This window comes from Euprymna scolopes, chromosome 7 (genome assembly GCF_053919585.1).
Source record: "Euprymna scolopes isolate OS-2025 chromosome 7, ASM5391958v1, whole genome shotgun sequence".
NCBI classification, from domain to species: Eukaryota; Metazoa; Mollusca; class Cephalopoda; order Sepiida; family Sepiolidae; genus Euprymna; species Euprymna scolopes.
Genome location: NC_136488.1, coordinates 155728145 through 155743799, shown reverse-complemented (window position 1 = coordinate 155743799; position 15655 = coordinate 155728145). Strand labels below are relative to the sequence as shown.

The 15655-nt window shown below is 32.6% G+C and overlaps 1 protein-coding gene across 1 annotated transcript; it reads right to left on the bottom strand.

Annotated features, from left to right (window-relative positions):
* Positions 1 to 881: 881 nt before the first annotated feature.
* Positions 882 to 10705, bottom strand: LOC145280085 (dnaJ homolog subfamily B member 4-like). The gene is made up of 2 exons (XM_080131791.1): positions 9665 to 10705; positions 882 to 1621 (listed from the first exon to the last, which is right to left on the bottom strand). Exons 1-2 carry the CDS (start codon positions 10481 to 10483, stop codon positions 1391 to 1393), a joined length of 1050 nt encoding a protein of 349 aa, XP_079987917.1. The 5' UTR covers positions 10484 to 10705; the 3' UTR covers positions 882 to 1390.
* Between the last annotated feature and the right edge of the window lie 4950 nt (positions 10706 to 15655).

Sequence of the window (15655 nt, the reverse complement as noted above, 5' to 3'; positions counted from 1 at the left end):
AGCTAGCTCTACCCATCAGAGGTGAATGCTGTTTAAAGTACAAATAACTAGTGAATCAGATTTAACAAATCAGATCATGAAAAGGATTGTTACAAAAGATTATGATCTTCGTATAATTGTGAATTGTTTTTATGAAAATCGCTTTAGACAAAGTATGAAACGACTATGTCAGGAGCTAAAAATTAAAATACTATTTCAAGGTCAAAAACTTGTCAACAATAAGTGTTAGATTGAATAGATTTTGACCAAGAAAACAGCAATTCTTTATTTGTTTTTTTGCAATGGTACCTACGTTATATTAAGTCTTGGCAAATTATTAGTGATATTGTATTTATTACTAGACAAATATTTTGTAAAAACCTGTATTTTTGCTTTTAAATTCATATCAAGCAGAAGAGAAAAAAAAATGTTTGCATCTCTTAACATTTTTGTTTTGAATTTGTAGACAAAATATTCTGCATTTGTGTTTAAAATGTTTCTTTCCAATCTTTAGGGGACAACTATTTTGAACAATTGTCTCACAGGTCCTTAAATATATAAAAATCAGTTTTTAATTCTTTAGCCATGATTAAATAAATCTGCTGCCAAAGAAACCTGTTTATAAATTAATATTCATTAAATAAAAAATATTCAATTTATACAAGAGAAATTAGGCTACATATGCAGAATACAAACTGTGCTGAAACTAATACCGTTATTTTGAAATCCATTCTTAACATGCGGAGGACATTTTGCAACCATTCTGTACTTTCACCCAACAATTTAAAACATACTATAAAAATTGAATTTCACTTGAAAATCCTATCTAGAAAGAAAAAAGTCTATATTCTGCATAAATACTGAAAATAGAATTAAAAGTAGTTTGAAAACAAGGCAGAAAGTTGAAAATATCAGTGAAAATATTTATTTACAAATTTGATTTTAAAAGATGCATAGCATCAACAAAGATATCTTGCACGAAGGCTAATTAAACAGTTCAAGACGGACTTGTTTTCTGTGGCTGTTCTTAGTGGATCAAAGGAGATAAAGTAACAGTTACTTCTTAAAAGATGAAATCCAGAAGAGATCCATAAATCAACCTTCGTTAGCTGTTGGGTCGTTTTTATGCCAAAACTGTACATTTTTGTAGGCATTTAAAAATTTTTTTTTTTTACAAATACTCTGTATATGATGGTTTCTATTTGACCCATAGATGGGACCCTGGATCAGAGTTAACTTCCTGGGAGTAGTACATAAGATGTTACTCCACACAGCTCCCAAATTGGGCCTCACCACTGGATGCAGTTTCGTGTCATACCCAGGACAATCTGCTCCATTTTCTTTACAAGTTTTGTCTTTACATTTTATTTTTACACCCAACTTTTTACAAACAAAAAAGAAAAATTAAAAATCAGGATGGTAAGTTTTCAGAAAGTATTTGTTTCGCTCGCCGAGAGAGTTCATCAGGAAATACAATCTCAAACTCAATAATAAGGTCCCCTCTTTTTGATGTCTGCTTGGCTAATGGTACACCTTCTCCTTTGATATGTCTGACTGTGTTGGGTTTTATTACTTCTGAAAGTCGCAATGGGATGGTCCGGCCACCAATAGTTGGTACATAAATAGTTGTTCCACAAAGAGCCTGAAATTAAATCGAAATGAACATTAAAATGCATTCTTATTTGGAAAAAACAAAAACATTTTTAACTTATACACAATAGTAAATTGTTTTTTAGTAATTCTCCAAATTCTAATTTTCAATTACATTTTAAGCATAAAAATAAAAATTGAAACACTTTTCTATAAATAGCTTTAGAAATTATGAAACCTATGATATTAGGTTGCTTTGACCTGATCTTCTGGAACATTAATTTTATGCTCTTATTAAATAATTGAGCACTATTTAATTTCTTTCTATAAAATAAAATCATGTATATACATACATACATACACTTCTCCAGTTTTTGAACCATACTGAAACAGGATTTAGAAAACAATGCTTAACATATGGGAGGGGGGGGTAATTATTCTCTTTCACACATTAAAAGATACTATCTAGACTAGCACGTTTCGTAAACTGCAGAAGTACCTAATATTCCAAAAATGTCTTGCTTAACAGTTGTGTAAGTTTTCAACATTAAAATATTCTAATAACATTTTTCAATTCAAAAATTACAGCACGATTTATGATGGAACATTGTGCTTCCTTAGATAGCCAATATAAATATATTCTAGGTAAAAATAAAATTGGAACATTTTAGGAAATGGTTATTTTTGATGGTAAAATTACTGTTAACCAAGATTTATGGAAAATAATGCAATAATTTAGTTTTATTTGTGTTTCAAATGTAGCAGTGGAGAAAATGCTAGTTTTTTTTACCCATTTCAAGAGATCAAATGATTTTTCTCCATCTACATTTAAAAATGGAATAATTTAAAATACATAAAATAATGACATTTTACTGCAATTTAACGAAAATTGATTTCCAGTGGATTTTCAAAGGTTTAAAAAAAAAAAAAAAAAAAAATGTAATTTCTCTAGATGAAATTGAATAATGATAAAAAAAAAAAACTGGTTTTCTGTATTTTGATGAGCGCTAATTTTTTACCATCCAAAGTATTGGTGCTTATCTCGAATTACACATAAAAATACAGATTTATTTATATATATATATATATATATATATATATATATATATATATAAATAAATTGATCATTTTTTTCTTTAAATCAAATTTATGTAAAACATCAAAACACTGACAGAAAAAACACTCTTTGCTAGGAACAAAGTGGAGTATCTGCTCTGATGCTATTCTGTATATTCTGTCCTTGGTTAGTGAAGGGAAAGTCAGATGTCCGTTTTATGGGAGCTGGATTTTCCCCACATTAAAAAATAAATCATGTGTGTAACTGCCCTCGTGGGGAGGCAAGTAAATAGCACCATAACAGATAAGACGATAAAAAATGCTGACAATTTCATGATTGCCTTGCATACAGAAAATTAAATCAATTCAAATAAAAGAATTTGAGACACACGTACAATTTTACATTTAATTTCATTTTAACAATTTAACATCGTTTTAATCAACTAATTAATATTTACTTATTTAAATTAAAATATGTACTTTGAACGATGTTGAATAGAAAAGACTATTTTGCTAAGGTCGTTTTTTTTTTTTTTTTAATACTTGCTTAGAATTACACCTTTAAAAAAATACGGAAAAATCTTTGATGTACGTACTCGTCACAAAACGCAGATGTCATATTCCAAAAATCACGTAAATTGATCCAAGTTTTTTTTTTTTTTTTTTTTTTTAACCAAGAAAATCAAATTTTATGACGAAGCAAGACAATGATTTTTGCTCGGCCATGTTTTGGATCCAGCATAAAAGGGGGACAACTCCATTCGAAACATCGAGAATTCAACCTTATAATGAATACATTTGTTATAGAAACGCCCAAAAATCGTAAATTTTTATTTTCTTAGTTAACAAAACTTAAATACTTGATCAATTTGTGATTTTTCTTATGACATCTTCGTTCCGTGACGACATTAGAGATTTGTATTTTTCAAAAAGTGTAATTCTAAATAAGCATCCTGGGGGGGGGGGGTTTATTACTGTACAGATTCGAAAAAGTTGTCAAAAAACAAATATAACAAAATGTTTACTTTAACTACAACAAAACACCGACCAATAAAATTTGTTTTTTTATAGGTTTTCGGTGTCGCTAACAATGAATCTGATATTCAAACACGTCGCAAATTTACCGTTTGCATGATATTAACCCTAGAACCCTCGCACTATTTTGTGCCAACTCACTCACCGCCATCGTTTATGCTATTCTTACATGATGCGTCCGCTCATGGACGCGCCTAGTAAGGTGACTTGTCACATGGCGGAAGAATTTTTAAGCAGACATTTGAAATAAGAATGTTTTCAAAAACAAAACGTGGTTGATTTTTCTGTGTTACGTAGTTTTTGATGGTTTTTGATTGATCAAAAACAAATTAAGTTTTCACGAGCGATTTACAAAAACATTTTTGTCGTTTTTTTTTTGGGGGGGGGATTGCAAGGGGTGTATTCAATTAAAGAACTTGTACAACATGTAAGAGATGCTTCTGCAGTTTAATTTACCGTTTTTCCGACCCCCCCCCCCTCCACACCGTTTTACCCTAAGTAACGCGCCGACATACACCGAGCAGAAGAACTGTTTAATTTTTCACAAAAATTCTGTTTACATTAGGGGGTCGGGCGGTGAGGGGCAGGGGGGCAAGGGGACGGGTGGTGTCGCACGCGCGTAAAACGGTAAATTAAACTGCAGAAGGATCTCTTAAATGTTGTACAAGTTCTTTAATTGAATACACACCTTAAAAAAAAAAAAAAAACGAAAAATAAAAATGTTTTTGTAAATCGCTCGTGAAAACTTAATTTTTATTTTTAGATCAATTAAAAAATATCAAAAACTACGTAACACAGAAAAATGAACCACATTTTGTTTTTGAAAACATTCTTATTTCAAATGTCTGTTTAAAAATTCTTCCGCCATGTGACAAGTCACCTTACTACGCGCGTCCATGCGCAGACGCATCATCTAATAGCATAAACGATGGCGGTGAGTTGGCACAAAATAGTGCGAGGGTTCTAGGGTTAATACCATGCAAACGGTAAATTTGCGACGGGGTTGAATATCAGATTCGTTGTCAGCGATCCCGAAAACCTATAAAAAACTAAATTTTATTGGTCGGTGTTCTGTTGTAGTTAAAGTAAACATTTACCCGCGCTTGCTAGTAAAATTTAAGGAATATATCATTATCTGGCCGAACGATTACTTCCGGAAAGGGATACACGAAAGTGTTTTAAAACCATCACACTGGCCGGTTACCACGCCAGCTATGGGTTTTTTGGGGATATGAACCTGCCACAAGATCAGGTTTTCCGGTAACTATTCCCCGTAGAGATGCGGGAACATTAATTCCAGTAATAAAGCGGTTCATAAGACCGGGAGCGACAATAGTGTTAGATTGCTGGTGCTGGAATGCCTATGACAATCTGGCTCAGGAAGGACTCCCCCATTTGCGCGTGAATACTGAATCACCAATATAATTTTGTGGACCCAATTACAAATGCAACCACAAACCATGTTGAGCGCATGTGGTGTGAGGCAAAAAGAAAGAAACTAGAATGTGGAACTCACACGCATATGGTGGAGTCATATCTAGCCGAATTTATGTGGCAGCAAAAGTTTGGAGATAGTCCGCTAAGAAGTATTTTAGAGTTGATGAAAGAACTGTACCCACTTCCCAGTTAAAAAAACAAAACAAAAAAACTTCCTCGTTAAAAAAAGAAAAAACAATCATTTAAATTAATTTGTTTAAAATTATTTATTTGTTCGAGAAAAAAAACTTATTCAAACCCAATTTAAAAATATATATTTTTTACGCAAACCTTTCAATCAATGTTTTTACAATTATTTTGATAAATTTTTAAACCATTATGAACATGTCATTTCATTTTGTTTTTAATAATAATAAAAAAAATGATCCATGAAAAATTTCCCCGTTCTCATTAATTAAAATCGAAGCATTTCCAATTAAATTATTTTTTTGTTATTTATAAAAAAAAAAAAATGTCCCTTTCCGGAAGTAATCGTTCGGACAGATAATGATATATTCCTTAAATTTTACTAGCAAGTGCGTGGAAAAAAATGGCGTCTTCAATTTCGGCAATAAACTGAAGAAGCACCAATAAGTTACTTTTCTGCCTAACTGGATATGTTATTAGTGCTTTTTGTTTATTCAGCTCGTAAAAAAAAAAAAAAAAAATACAGTGTTTACCGATGTAATTGAAAAAATTTAAATGGCGCTCGATTCTCTCAGTAAGTTTGGAGAAAGGAGTTGTAAATTTAAAATAAAATACACAAAATACGGTTAGAAACTCACTCAATATATGTTACCGTGACATTATTTGGTGCGTTTTTAACAGTATTTTGCAATTTTTTTATTTTTAACTCTTTTCCAAACTTATTGTGTCAAAGAGTCGGTGCCATTTTAAATTTTCCAATACATCGGTAAACTGTTTTTCGAGCTGAATAAACATGTTACATTAAATAAAAACACTAAAAACATATCCAGTTAGATAGAAAAGTAACTTATCTTGCATTTGATAGCATTTATTTGTTATATATTTGTTTTCTGACAACTTTTTCGCATCTATGTGTACAGTAATACAAACCCGCACCCTGTTTTTAATAAGGTAAATTCAGTTTCCCAAAAGGTGCATTCTAGATTGGGACAAAAAAAAAAATTGCCTCAGGCTAGGACTTCTGAATGTCAGTTTTCAACGAGTAGGTTTTCTTTAAAATCCGTAACACGTCAATTTTATCTACAATAAAATTGTTCTAGTTTTCTTGGAAAGAAAGATTTCTAGAAATAAATAATTTACAAATCTTTCAAAAGCAACTCAGAACCATGACATCTCATAATATAAAACTATTGTGTAAAAAAAAAAAAAAAACGTGGTAGGATTTATAAAGAAATAAAACGTGGATGTAATTATGGGCAAAAAAAAAAAAAAAAAGTCTTACGGCAACTGCTACTTCCAAGTTAATTTAGCCATTTTAAAGAGTCGAATATCAAAGTTGGCTTGTCGACCTACACAGAAGAAAGCCATAAAACTGGGCCGTTTTTTAAGGTCAAAGTATTAACTATTTGAATCTATGCGATTTATATCAAAAGAATTTAGAAACAATATTTAGAAAAACAGGGAAAATGTCAAATTTATGACATCGTAAAACGGGGGGAGGGGAAAGATTTGCGTATTTAAGAGAATTGTAAAAATATTTTAAATTCACAATTTAAATTCAAACTAGGATTCCTAAAATATCATCAAATTGTAAAATTTAAAGTTTTCTTTTTCGTATTATTTTTACTTAAAGACTAATTGTCAAACTTCAAGAATTAGCCAAAAATGTTTAATTTACGTGTAAAATATTTCATCGTTAAAATACTAATATTTATTTTTTATATAGTAAACATTGTAACGATTAGAAGTTTTTCGAAACTATATTTGTGTGCATGTATAAAAATTTTTGGCAGACCTGAACGAGAATCACCCCCCCCCCTCCATAAGTGTCCAATCAATAATCCACTGAAAAAGTTGCAAAAAAACAACAAAAAAAAAACAAAGCCGTTTTTAACATGAGGTTGTTCTTGGGAGGGGATAGTTCTCGTTCAGGTCCGTCTAAATTTAATATAGAAAATTATTCAAAACATAGTTGATAAAAAGGTAACTTAATACTGACACATGTAAAAATACTTCAGTCGTAAAAAATAAACGGCCATGTCATGAATAGTTTAAAAAACTTACAATAAAACCAAAAATATAAATTCATATCGTATCACTCCAGACACTCAAATTTAAGTTTCAATAGCAAAAAGATGTTTAATTAGGATTTTAAAAAGGCTTTAAAAACACCAAAAATACTGCATGTTTTGCCTTTGCGACAAAAACATTTTCGTTCTTTGATAAAACAGACGGTCAAAAATTCATAAATTTCTTTGTTAAAAAAAAAAAAAAAATCGAGATCAACTATACTAGGAATTTACCTTTAAACTTAAAACCAAAAATTACTTTCCAATCAAAGGTTTCAGAATCACTTTCTATTAGATTATGGCCAACATATGTTCGAAATGTTAACGAAGTTGGAATCTTTTTTGTCAATTAGTAATTATGGCATTAATTACACGTTTAAAAAGCAAAAAATATAAATAAAGTATGGGTCATTTCGTGCGGTGAAAAAGAGGAGACTATGGATGAAATTAGACTTAACAGTAACATACGTCGAACGTAGCTTTTCTTAACCATTCGGATTTAGGATTAGTGAAAGAAAAAAAAAAAAGGTATCCGTTTTTATAACATTGTCAAAAGTTTGATTAGGGACTGTTAAATCCTTGGTAATTTTACTCCAGTCTTCCATCGGATGTTTTTGTTTGTTTTACGTGCATTGGGAACCATCTGGAAATCACACACACACACACACACACATATATATATATGGAAATGTATAAAAAAGAATACGAAAAGTATAAAAGCTTATAACTTCTTTATTCATTTTCAATTGGTGACGTGCAGGGGGAATACAAAATATTATGAAAAAAAAATTAAAAAAACTTTTACAGGTACATAATTTTCGACCGATCCTTCCTTCAGCCTTTATTTGATTTGAAATTTTACCATTTCACGTCATAAATTTTAAAATTTATTGAATAACTAAAATTCGATTATATATATATTATATATGGGTTTGTATTACTGTACACAGATTCGAAAAAGTTGTCAAAAAACAAATATATAACAAATAAGTGTTATCAAAGGTAAGATAAGTTATTTTTCTACCAAACTGGACATATTTTTCGTGTTTTTATTTAATGTAACATGTTTATTCAGCTCGAAAAGCTGACAGTGGTTACCGATGTATTGGAAAATTCAAAATGGCGGCCGACTCTCTCTCGGAGAGGGTAAGTTTGGGAAAAGGTATTATAAATAATAAACTAGACAAAATACTGTTAGAAATTCGCTCAATATATGTTACCGTGACATAACTTGACATATATTCGGTTGTTTTTTAATAGTATTTTGTCTAGTTTATTATTTATAACATCTTTTCCCAAACTTACCGTGTTAAAGAGACAGTCGGGCGCCATCTTGAATGTTCCAATACATCGGTAAACACTGCATGTTTTTCGAGCTGAATAAACATGTTACATTGAATAAAAACACAAAAAATATATCCAGTTTGGTAGAAAAGTAACTTATCTTGCCTTTGATAACATTTATTTGTTATATATTTGTTTTTTGACAACTTTTTCGAATCTGTGTGTACAGTAATACAAACCCTATATATATATATATATATATATATATATATATGTGTGTGTGTGTGTGTGTGTGTGTGTGTGTGTGTGTGTGTATTTCTGGAACGGGAGCGAGTCTATTAAATTTCGACGAAAACAGTCATTAACATTTTCGATGCAGTTTGTTATGATTTTACTGTTTTTAATAATCACTAGTTTAACAACATTAAACAAACGAAGATAAAAACTACGTATGAATTTCCTAAATTTAGAATTTTAAACATGAAAATTTGGTTTAGGTTTATGCTCAAATGTTTATAACAATTCTTCGGAATAAGATGCCACGTTCATGGGAACTCCCTTTGCTTTGGTCAGGAGTCCGATCCACGTCAAACACAACAAATAACGAATAGATAAGGTTAAAAATCTACTTTATCTGAAAATTTGATGTTCATTCCGATATCAAAATATCGAGGGCGGGAGGGGCATAAAAATCATTGTTCACGTTTAAAGAAACATCACAGTACTTAATATATATAAATGGTTATCAAGTTTCGTCACCCGGTGTTTACAAAGGTTTTGTGCGGAGCTGTTAGCACAATGAAACCAGCTTTCCCAAATTGTATTTTTTAAATAAACGAACAGATCAAGTTTTCTGTTCGCGTGTTCGTTTAAAAAAAATACAATTTGAAAATCGTTTCATTTTGTAGATGACCACTCCGAGCAATACAACTCTGAGATGAATAAACAACGGGTTACGAAACTTGAAACTGTAAACTATAAACATCGTACACGTATAGAAGACAAAAAAAAAAAAAAAAAAAGCTTACATCTGTTAAAGATATTTTCGCCGTGAATCGGATATCATTACCATCTCTGGTGAATTGGGTGTGTCGCTTATCACGAATTACAAACACAACATCTGCGGGGATATTATACGGAGTTTGGTCTCCCTCCTTCGGGAACGTAATTTTTGTGCCGGCTTTCCAGCCAGGTTTAATATCGATAGTCAAGATCTTCTCCTCCTTGATTGTCTGCCCGTTGGGCTGCGAAATATTGCGCGTTATCTTCATCTTTTTCGTGCAGCCTGTACAAATGTCCTCCAGACTAACAGGTAAATCTCGAACGATCGGCTTGTCCTGTTCTTTGCGCCGGTGGAAAGGCTGACCGCCAGAGCTGAAGCCTTGGCGGCCAAACTGTCTGGAAAACGGTTCGTCCATGTCCATATCCATGTCGACATCGTGGCCGAAACCGCCAAATTGGTGAGGTCGGCTGCCACCGCCTCCACCGGGACCTCCGCCAAATGAGAAGAAACCCTGGAAGGGATTCTCGTCGCCGAAAAACATTCGGAAGGTCTCGTGTGGATCGCCATGGAAAGTGTAAGAGGTGAAGTTACCTGGGTGCTCTCCAGTGCCAGAGGGCATACCTCCCCGGAGACCGTCCTCGCCATAATCATCATACATTTTTCGTTTCTCCTTATCCGATAAAACCTCATAGGCTTCGGCAATCTCCTTGAATTTTTCTTCAGCTCCGGGCGATTTGTTTTTATCTGGATGATATTTCAGGGCCATCTTGCGATAGGCCTTCCTCACATCATCATCGGAGGCACCCTTTGCTATTCCGAGGATTTTATAATAATCCTTGCCCATTTTTTTGGATGTAATTGTGTTCCACTCGTTTGAGTTATTGTTATTTACCAGTTTCCACTGTAAATCCAATGAAAATTAGTTTCCTTTCGGTCTCCTTTTTTTTTTTTTTTTTTTTTTTTTTAATGTATACGCGCACAAGTAAACGGACAAATAGCAGGAAAACACGCCGATCATTTATTATATACTCTGACAGACTTCTCGAACATTCCAGAAAATTCCCGATAGCCAATCAGAACTCGTTACGTCATAAAGACGCACTGAATGTTAACTTTCGTTAGCCAATCAAAAATCAGCTGGATTTCTAGAACTTCGAGATTAATTAACAACAAAAATATTTAATCAGCTCAATTCTAATTATATTTAATTTACTTACTGCACTAACATAGGTAGTTTTTTTTTGTTTTTTTTTAATTTATTTACGAAATAAATTATTTACATTATTTGTACAAATTCATTTAAAATAAAATATCCAACGGAGTACTTGCTTTTTGTTTTGCTATCACTTTGTCAAGTACTATTTTTCTTCTATCGTACTAGGAGATAAAATAGTTGTTTCTTTGTTTATATTTTCTTAACGAGTGTTGATATGATTTTAAATAGTTTATGCAATTTTTTTGGTACTTTTGCAGTTTACGAAACGTCCTGAAATAATAACGTTATTATTTAGGAACCCATTCTTAACTTGGGAAGGAGTCTTTGTTTACTATTTTGTACTTTCACTTAACAATTTAATAAACAAAAGTACCGTAAAAAATAATTTAACTTTAAAAACAGCATGGATTATAAACTACAGAAATACCTCCCCTTTTTTTTTTTTTTTTTTTTTTAAATAAAAACATTATTAGTTTTACATTTTATAATTGTACCTATTTACTATGCCTCCCCACGGGACAGAGTTAGACACCAGGGTCGTTTTTTAACGCGGAGAAAAGGTACAAAAATAAAAATTGTCTCAGTCGTGAAGGATTTCTCCTCCACCGAAAGAGAACAAGAAAATGAAGTGCAGCAAACTGCAGCATCTAAAGAACAGATACTACACTTTGATCTTGACCAAAAGGCACATCACATCACTATTTATAAAAAAAAAAAAAAAAACATGTTAGGACAAACGTATTAAAAAAAAAAAAGTCATGCGTAAACAAGCATTACAACAAAAATTATAATGAGGTCTTTATTTTTTTAATGAAAATTAAAAATATATAATATATATAATTTTTCATTTAAAATGTAATTCTAAGCCAGTAACGTCTTATCAGAACTTATGAAAATAGCGTATTACATCACTTAAAAAAGGATAACTAGTTTTTAAAGTAACGTTCGACAATGTTCTAGAATTTTCTCGAAACTTCTAGAATTTAGTAGAAGTTTCTTTTACTTTCTGTTTTGTGTAATCAGAAGAACGTAAGCAAAGTTTAAAATGGAAAAGTATGTTAGTTCGTGATTCGCAATAGGATTTTTTTAAAATCTGTAAACATGATTTGTTTTAAAAATGTACGTTAGATTAGACTGATAAAATCATGTTTATACATAAAAAAAAATTACATCCTTAATTAGATTAGAATTCAGTCAATTAACATTTAAAATCGAAGAAAATATACTTATATTTTTTATTCAATGTTGCCATTGATTAAAATTGGTCTCAAATCGTATTTTTTTTTAAATCCTGCAATAAATTCCTAACACGTTCACTGTACATCGTACAGTTTTAAAATGTTGATAATCAAACATCAATTTAAAGTTTTAATTGCTGGCGGCCATGTTTAAAAATTTGGTACTTGTACAGTTTAATCAAGACATTAAAAAATGAAAATATCGAAAAAAGGTTATATTGTACGTATCTGTTTTGGACTGAAGATCTAAAAAAAAAAATTCATTTAATTTGATCAAGTAGTTTTTATTTTACAGCAGAAAAACACATTTTTATGAGAGCGCGTTAAAGTCAGCCATTACGAAATTTGTTGAACACGCCAAAGGGAGATAACTCTAATTAAAGCGCCCACACTCCCTCCCCATCTTTATTACTCGCTTTTCTTCCTAAAAATCGAACCTTTTACTCGGTATCATAATAAATTGTTTTTTTTTTTATGTAAAATAAAAATTACTTGATGAAATTAAGTGAAATTTTTTTCAGAGAACTTCAGACAATAACGAGTACGTACAATATAACTTTTTTTTCAATATTTTCATTTTTTAATGTCTTGACTAAACTGTATAGACGCCACAAATTTATTCGTTTAAAAAAAAATGTTACATATTTCGAAACAAATTAGGCGCAAGGCCATTCAAAATGTGGGGAGGAGCCGGTCTATGGTCATTCATATCACTGTAGTACCTAATATTTGTCTAACATTTTCCTAGCTAGAAACCTCAATCACCATAATACCACATTCACTTCAGGGTTCGTTCAACTTAAGATTCCTTCATGTTTTTATTTATTTATTTATTAAAAACTAAATATATATATAAATAAATTGTTTTATTAAGATTAATTTCATCCTATAGTGGAGGGCCTGGAGGGGGGGGGACAAAATATGAAAAAGGGCCTCACTAAGACCCTCCCTATCCTTTCTAAATGATAGACCGTTCACTGTTTTCCGGCTTGTTTGTAACCGAAAACAAGTAGGCCAATCTCTAATTGAGGTAAGGTCTAGATGGGACAGGAAAAAGAAAGAGTGGGGTAGCGGAGTTGGGGAGAAAGTGATGCTTTTTCCAAGATGAATGCAATTTAGAGGAGGCCATGCATCTTGGTGGTTTCCTATTAAGAGTGGAGGGGGACAGTCACTCGACTAGCTAAGAAACTAAAAGGCTAATTAAAAGGTTGCTGCAAAGAAGGTGGGCCCTCTCTATCGTGCTAGAAAATTACTTACGTCTGAGAGTATCTCAACAAGGCCACAATTTGCCCATGTATGGAATATTGTTGCTACATTTGGGCTTGTGCATCTGTAGGGAAAAGGGTAACGACCGACGTCCGAATTTGTGACAGTGATGCGAGCGTAGGTCAAACTCCTTTTCCCAACAAGAAAAACAAAACAAAACAAAACAAAACAAAAAGCATCAGTAAATATGAGCGTGAAATTAATAAGATTAAAGTCAATAAAATAAAGCAGAGAAATGTGCATTTTTATGAGACAAAAGTCCAGAATTATAATCCAAGTGAAAAAATAGTATTTGTGTAATTTTAGGAGTATTGGCGAGAAATCTTTCATGACTGAGGAAATCCTTCGCGACTGAGGAAATCGTTATTGTCAACATATTTTATGAAGAACCACTGTGAAGGAAGGTATACCAGGAAGGTCAGAGTTTTGTGAGGAAAAAATATTTGTTCTTTGTTGTTTGCGTGAGCTCTATTGGTAAAGGCTTGAGTAGTTTATCCGTTGCAGTTGAGTTTGGTATTCTTTGCGATGCAGTTTTACATCTTTTGGATGGAGTCAGGCACACGTGATAATTATGGGCAGCAGCGTAATAACTTGAAGAGGTGTAATCTGAAACTGTTTTGTTTTTGGTGCGTCAGGCCTTTTATATTGATTTTCTAGAATGTTCCGGCCTGTTTACTGTCTACATGCGTGAATAGACAAAAATATAGTCCCATAGATTTGTGTGTAAAAAGGTTGCGTCACAATCATGATTCTACGCGCTGATAGAATTGCATGGACAAATAGTAACAAAACCAAATTGTTCCTGAAATAAACAAATTCTGGTCAAATACATTCCACATCTGCTACTAGTCTCACTCTTAGACAGGGTTCAAAAGAGAATGGCCAACCTAGATTTCAACCTCCGTCCCATCAACGAAATGTTGCATCCTTCTGCCTGTTTTACAAGTGGTTTCAAAAGTATAAAAAAAAAAGTATTTGGGTGCTATCAGCTAGAATCGAAACCAAAACTGTAGCATTCAAAGCTGATGACGTTACCACTGTACCAACGGGACACACATGAACTGATTAAAAGTTAAAAATTAAAAAAAAAACTAAGATGAATGTACAAAATGTATAACGATTTTTACAATTTTAACCCATTTTTGACCCCTCAAAAACTATTTTAACTAAAGACCCATAAAAGAAAAGTCCATAAAAAATCCAATCATTTGAATCAGTTTGGGGGCTAAAATTTGGCTGCCCAGAGGTCAAAGTTGAAAGAGTTGACCTTTGCAGATTCTACCAAACTCCTCTGCCAGTTTTGGGTCTAAACACTTGAAATTTTAGATGTAGGTTACTTGGATATGGGTCAGACATTTTAATTTGAGTTGACCCGAAAACAATAAAAGAAAATTTGACCTCTGCGGTCTCTAGCAACTTTTCTCTATAGTAGTTAAGGAAATCTATGATATAGAATATATACATATGCACACTTGTTAATATATACATATGCACACTTGTTAATATATGCATATGCATATAAAGTTATTAATCGTATGTAGGGCCCGAGCAAAGCTGAGCTGAACTGCAACAACTGGGATTCTCTGGGCTACGGAAGATGGAGTGGCCTGCAAATTCACCAGATTTGAACCCAATTAAGAACCTTTGGAGTATCATGAAGCGACACATCTATGCAAGTGGACACCAATTTAAGAGCAAAGATGAGTTGTAGGATGCTCTCCAAGAGGTTCTATGAGGATAACAGTTGACCAAATCACAAATTTGACTAATTCTGTGGACCAACGTCTTTTACAAGTCATTCATTTTTTTTTTTTTTTATGTGGAGTTCACCACTTATCAAGGCCCAATGGCCACTCAGGGATAAGGGTTATTGTGTGTACAGTAATCAAAGGGATAGTGTAGCAATAGTATTGGAGAATTGGTAAGGTGTCATTACTTAGGGGGGGGCGGTTCATCAGGAATTTGTTTATGTTGGACTTGAAGACATCCAGGTTGAAGTCGGGAGGGAAACAGGCAAGCGGAACAGAGTTCCACAGGCGTGCACTTCTAAAAAAAAAGCTTTGTTCATGGTATCTACGTTTTGATTTAGGCACAGATAGGGAGTGGGGAAAATTATTGACGGTGGTTTCAGCTAGTCGGGTGTTTTTTGAGAAAGATTGGTGAGGGGGGACCAGAGCATGAGCTCAGACGAGAACCTGCCATGGAAATAACGCTAGAACAATGACAGGCTCGCTACATCTCTTCTGTGGGAAAGAGGTTGTAGGGTAGAGAAAAGGGCATCACCCACCAACCCACG

Excerpts from the sequence above, each read along its gene's own strand:
- LOC145280085 (XM_080131791.1), bottom strand. The coding sequence starts at position 10,483 with ATGGGCAAGGATTATTATAAAATCCTCGGAATAGCAAAGGGTGCCTCC. Across the intron at positions 1,622-9,664 it reads CGAAAATATCTTTAACAGAT|GCTCTTTGTGGAACAACTAT; the intron begins GTAAGCTTTTTT and ends ATTTAATTTCAG.